Source organism: Bombus pyrosoma, linkage group LG17 (genome assembly GCF_014825855.1).
Source record: "Bombus pyrosoma isolate SC7728 linkage group LG17, ASM1482585v1, whole genome shotgun sequence".
NCBI classification, from domain to species: domain Eukaryota; kingdom Metazoa; phylum Arthropoda; class Insecta; order Hymenoptera; family Apidae; genus Bombus; species Bombus pyrosoma.
This window is the reverse complement of record NC_057786.1, coordinates 4,075,275-4,081,308: the sequence shown is the minus strand read 5'-3', so window position 1 is coordinate 4,081,308 and position 6,034 is coordinate 4,075,275. Positions and strand designations below refer to the sequence as shown.

General features: G+C 35.9%; 1 protein-coding gene across 1 annotated transcript; it reads left to right on the top strand.

Annotated features, from left to right (window-relative positions):
• The first annotated feature begins 889 nt into the window (after positions 1 to 889).
• Positions 890 to 4,940, top strand: LOC122576931. Its single transcript, XM_043747847.1, has 2 exons — positions 890 to 1,098; positions 1,191 to 4,940. Exons 1-2 carry the CDS (start codon positions 1,051 to 1,053, stop codon positions 1,611 to 1,613), a joined length of 471 nt encoding a protein of 156 aa, XP_043603782.1. The 5' UTR covers positions 890 to 1,050; the 3' UTR covers positions 1,614 to 4,940.
• Positions 4,941 to 6,034: the final 1,094 nt, after the last annotated feature.

Here is a 6,034-nt window from a genome sequence, read left to right as displayed (position 1 = left end):
TGCTATTGCGACCTTCGCCTCTACGATTCTTTCTTGCTTTGGACATGTAATGTGAACAAAGTCGTTTTAATGATTCTCTCTGTGTGTAACCTGTGTGACCTCGTAAGCCTCGTCCAAAGATGAGCAATGCGAACATTTTCGACTGCGCAGGATCACAGATTAACACAGCGAATAATCGTTTTATCGTTAATGCTTCATTAACTGTATAATTGTTATTCTCGATCGTCGATTATAATTGTCGACGAATAGTTCTATTTCGGTGCCGAATGTTGTACCAATGCGAAATTAACATAAAAGAGAATATAGAAAAGTTAAAATTCTCACCTTGAATATGTGTGTTGTCGATCGCACTTGGACGTACAAAACTTTCGGTTAACTGAACTCTGACAATCTAATTTCAACTCACTGATCACTGAATTAATAATTATAAACTTTCAACTAACTTGTACCTGACCGAAGAATAACTCCTGAGCTAACTGTTTAATTACTTATGTGTTGCCGACGCTTTGTCTGCTCGGTTATCTTGTTGACGCTGCGTCTTAGTTTCTTAGTTTCCCACCGACGCTACGTGAGTGAATGTCGCTGCCGTTACTACTTATCTTTTGCTGATGTTTCGTCTGTTCGGCTATCTTGTTGATGCCGCGTCTTAATCTCTTAGCTTCCCACCGACATTACGTGAGAGAATGTCAAGGTCTCTTGGTATCCGTCGCTTGATTAGCTTCCCACCGATGCTACGCGAGAGAACGTCGTCTCCCAGCATCTATCGCCTGACTAGCTTCCCACTTACTCTACGTAAAAGAATATCAAGGTCTCCCAGCGTCCGTTGTCTGACTGTCACGCCGAGCACGTGGAGAATCGCGTACGTAAGGTGATGCGCGTTATCGGACGACCCATTGTTCCGCCGACTCTCGACCGTGCAACACGCATCACTTCGCGCTCTTCGATAATACAGTGTTTCTCCGAGTGTTCGCGCGTTTTGTAGTGAGTTTGATTTATTATTTTGTGGAAACCTTTGTGGATTTTTAATATGTGTTCCGGTTTTCTTTAATTATGAACGTAGAGCCACCTTTATTCTTGATATCTGATCCAGTTAAAAAGGTATGTAATTTTACATTTTGAATTTATCTCTTGCTCGTTCTTCCAAGTTGGTATTTATTTCTCTCCTTTCATTTTCTTGTGTTTTCTTCTAGCGCAGGAAGAAAAAGCAACGCAAGAGATATAAGCGTGGGGGTGTGAAATGTCGAGAACAGGAGCGAAGATCACTCGTGCGTCGGCAGTTTCTTTCGGCCTGGATCGATGCCGCGAATCCTTTGTCGTCGTCGTTCTCTGGTGATCCTCCCGTCGTCGATTTTACGTTATCCGAAAAGGATACCACAGGGCTTCCACCGTGTCCGCCTTCTGTCGAATTTCTCATCACCGACGAGTGTGTGAAAGTTCGTCGGCCCGAGGAGATTCCCGCTGAGATTTTAGATGCTCACATACGTCATCATCTTTCCGGCCAGGGAGGAATTTCGCCCATTGTACGTCTCTGGTGTATGAACATGTTCCGTCAGATATATCCCGAGGAAAGTTTCCCTGATGTTCCTTGTTTCGATTTCGATTTTATTTCATAATGTACATTCGCGTATCTTATATATATTTGTTAAAGCAACGCTATACAACATTTTATTAAATACAAAATTTATTTAGAACAGAATAACTATTTCATGTTATATATAACATAATAACTTGAAATGTTAACGAATAGCGCTCTATTCTCATATACTTTTCAAACAGGAATGAATTCGTTTTATTGCACATTTGTTGATTCAACACATAGGCGATGCGTTCATCTCATGGCTCTTTCATTCCTCGCTCGTACAATACAGATGTACATACATCTATTTTCTAACACGGCTCCTTGTCTAAATTTTTCATATTTTTCTTCGCATAAAGACTTTGTGAATATGTCCGCAATATCCTCGTTAGATCATTTTGATTGCATCCATTGCATTTTCTTCTACATACTCATGTACATAATGATAATGAATTTCTATATGTTTCGAATTTTTCCTCAAACTTTCACATTTCGCTATACTAATAGTTCCGAAATTATCTTCGTGAATCTTTATTGGCTTATCTATCCTTACATTAAATGTTTCAACCACCTCCTTTATAAATATTGATTCATCAACTGCTTCTGATAATGCCAAGTATTCGGCAAACGTCGAAGCTTTTGTTACACATTTTTGTTTTTTTTTGATTTCCAATGAATTACATTACCATATAATCGAATTACTTAACCAGTGGCAGACTTCCTATCGATAATATCACCTACATCGTCCTTTTCAATTTTCAAATTCGTTTCCAGAGGTGTATTATATAATTTACTATATCGCAACTTATACTTCCTTATTAATGACTTAATATATTTCGTCTGACATCGCTTCGTTTCATTTCATTTCATTTTTATAACAATCATATTCAACGTTAATTTCTAAATATTCTTTTATTTCACCTGTATCTTTCATTTCAAATTTATCAGATAAAAGTTTCTTTGTCTGTCGTACTTTCTCTTTGCTCATGCTACAAATCAATAAATCATCTACATATACGAGTAAATAAACAATATTTATTCCTTTCTTAAAAGTATATAGGTTGTAATCTATGTTACTTTTTCTAAATACTAAATTTATCAGAAATTTATTTAAACATTCGTACCAAGCTCTCGGACTCTCTCTTAAATCATATAATGCCTTTTCCAGTTCCAGTTACATACACTATTCGTACCATCTTTGTATCCTTTCGGTTAATTGACGTATGTTTCAGAGATTACTTTACCATTTAAGAATACAGTTTCTACATTTATTTGTTCAATAACTAGGCCCATTTTACAACAATGAGATAATAATATCTTTAACGTCTGCCTTTTTTGCTACAGGAGAGTATATATCATTAATTGCATCTGTTTTTAACGTAGCTTTATATCTACCATCTGATTTTCTTGTGTAAATCCACTTTACATCCTTGTATCATCAACTAATTTCCACGTTTTATTTTTACTTAGATATTTTATTTCTTTATCCATAGCCTTTTTACAGAGTGTCATTACTTTCAATCGCCTCCTCAAATGTAAAAGGAGTATCTACTATCACTACAATAATTTATCTTAATAATAATATTTAATAATTTATCTAATTGGTTCTTTCCTTTCGCGTTTTGATTTACGTGGTATACTCTCAAAATTGGTCTCACATTCCGAATCATTTTTATTTTCTTTAACTTTTCTTTGTTCAATTTCATCAACGCTTTCGGAGCTATCATCCGACAATTTGTCATTTACGCAATCATTGTTTTCTTCGTCTGATTCATCTAAACCGATACATTTTACATTTTTTCTGCGATGTCAACATGTCTCGCAACTATTATTTTATTATTTATAAGAGCTCTGTAACCGATCCCATTGTCACCCCCCGTAGTAAAATTCCCATATCTGCCTTTCTTTCAAATTTAGAAATTCTTTTCTGTTCTGGTCTTCTCACAAAAATTTTGCTTCCATATAAACGTTAATTTGTAACATTTGGTTTTCTTCTGAAAAATATCTCATAAGGTGTTTTTTTTTTTACTATAGTATTTGCTAACGTGCGATTTGAAAAATCGCACGTTATTTCCGGCCAATATCGTTCGTGTACTTGTGCTTCTGCTAATAAATAACGCGCCAAGCCCATTATTGTTTTACTAAATCGTTCCGCGGTTCCATTTAATTCGTGTACATAAGCAATACGTACATATTATTAATAGCTATGGCCGTTTCTTTGGCAAAATTAGAAATATTCTTTCCCGCTCTGGCATCTCTAAAATTTAATCCTTTTAGCTGTTAAATTCTCACTTTCATTTACAAATTGAACTACGTAATCAAAAACTGCTTTAGACTTTATGCAATAAATCTTTGCAACTTTACTGTAATTTTCAATGAAGAAGACAAAATACATTTCCCCGTTTATACCGATTGTTGTAAAATTACCACACATGTCAGTATGAACTATTTCTAGAATATCTTTGGCCCTCGTTCTACTATTTTTGAATGGCAAATTATGCATTTTATTTTCTATGCACGTCTTATATTTCATAAATTCTGTTTCAAGTTCCATTGGAATAACCGTTAACAATTGTTCTTTACGCAGAGTATTTAAATAGCTACAATTTACATGGTCTAATATTCTATGCCACTTTTCTTTCCGACTCGTTATTTTCACTATTAGCAACATTTATCGAACGCTCTGTGCTCTTTAATTTGCTTGTCATTTTGTACGTTCTATTTTGTTTAAAAGCTACAGCTGTAACCTTACCATTTTTATCTATATTTTTTCATAAATTTCCTTTAGAAACAATCGTGTTATTCTCAGTTATCTTCCCGTAACTTATTCAACTCGAATGCATATTTTTCGCATAAAACACATTCTTCATTACTATCTCATTTCTCTTACCAAACGTTTCAAAATAACTAATTACATTTCCTACTTTCGTTGCTTTAACGACACTGTTATCTCCTAAATATATATTTACGGGTTCTCTAAGTTTAATGCATTCATCAAAATTGATTATGTGATCAGTACAACCGCTATCTAATAATCAATTTGCTTCAATATTATTTAAACTATTTGCATCGCTGTTGTATGCTGTATGCTTTACCGTTGCCAACCATGCGCTCGTTCATGCGTTATTCTGCTCATCTTGATTACGAAAGCTTCGCAAGTTTCCGCGCCCTCTGTTGTGGTATCCTTTTCCGGCTCTGCCTAAGCCGCGACCACGTGTGGACCGCCGCCAAGAACCGGCGTTGTTTCCCGTTTGGCCAGTCTGACAATCCCGTGCAAAATTTTTTTTTTTTTTTTATTATATTGTTTATTTTTAATTTTATAATTTGTCCAGTGGAACATTAGGTAAAATGTTATAACATGTGATTGAATAGCATGTGGATGGTTACCTCTAGCGGGGTGCCATCTTCGTGTTTTTTAGTTTATATCCTTTGTGAGATCAGCTGGGTGTTTCCTTTTTAGTCTTCTTTCTATGCTTGCGTTGATCGTTTCCGTAGCCAGCCTGTTTGGGTGTGTTGTTATTCTTTCTCTGTACCTTTCCGCGCATCTGGTAATCCCTTCCTTGACCGTCGATATTCCGAGGTCCTTCCGAATATCCTCGTTTCTAACGTACCATGGGGCGTTTACTATTGTTCTCAGAATTTTTGATTGTAATGTCTCTATTTTGTTTATATGGCTCTTTGCTATTGTCCCCCATAGTGGTATTCCGTATGCCCAGATTGGTTTTATAATTGTTTTATATATTTTAAGTTTATTTTCTATGCTTAGTTTGGATTTTCGACTAGTTAGCCAGTGCATTTGTCTCCTTGTTGTCTGTATTTTGTCTGTTATTGATTTAGTATGCTGTTTCCATGTGAGTTGTGTATCTATGTGGAGTCCTAGGTATTTGACTTGTCTTGTTTGTGTTATGTGCGTGCCGTTCAGTAGGATGTTTGGTGGCGTCTGTTTTCGCAATATGAATGTAATATGGTTGCATTTGTTGGGGTTTGCTTCTATTCGTTTAACTTGCAGCCACTTTTCTATTTTTGTGATATGTTCTTGTAGTAATGTGACTGCTGTTTCTGGGTTAGTGTGCCTGACTAGTACAGCTGTGTCGTCCGCGAATGTCAGTATTTTGCTATTGGTAGATGTTGGTATGTTGGTCGCGTATAATGTGTATAGTATTGGTCCTAGGACGCTTCCTTGCGGAACCCCAGCCTTGATGTCTTTAACTTCAGAGTATGTGTCCTTGATTTTTATTACGAAGGTTCTGCTGTTTAAATAGGATTTTATTAATTGGTATATTTGCTCCGGGAATTGTTTTCTGATTGTTTGTAGCAGACTTTCATGGTTTATTTTGTCAAATGCTTTCTCGATGTCCATAAAGAGGGCTGTACAGTATTGTTTGTTTTCTAATGCTAGTACTATTTCATTGATGAGCCTGTGCATTTGCTCTATCGTGGAGTGTTTGTTTCTGAATC

What these genes read in the sequence shown, in the direction of transcription:
- LOC122576931 (XM_043747847.1), top strand. Translation starts at nt 1,051, where the DNA reads ATGAACGTAGAGCCACCTTTATTCTTGATATCTGATCCAGTTAAAAAG. An exon ending in TATCTGATCCAGTTAAAAAG is followed by an intron (nt 1,099 to 1,190) that starts GTATGTAATTTT and finishes GTTTTCTTCTAG; the next exon opens with CGCAGGAAGAAAAAGCAACG.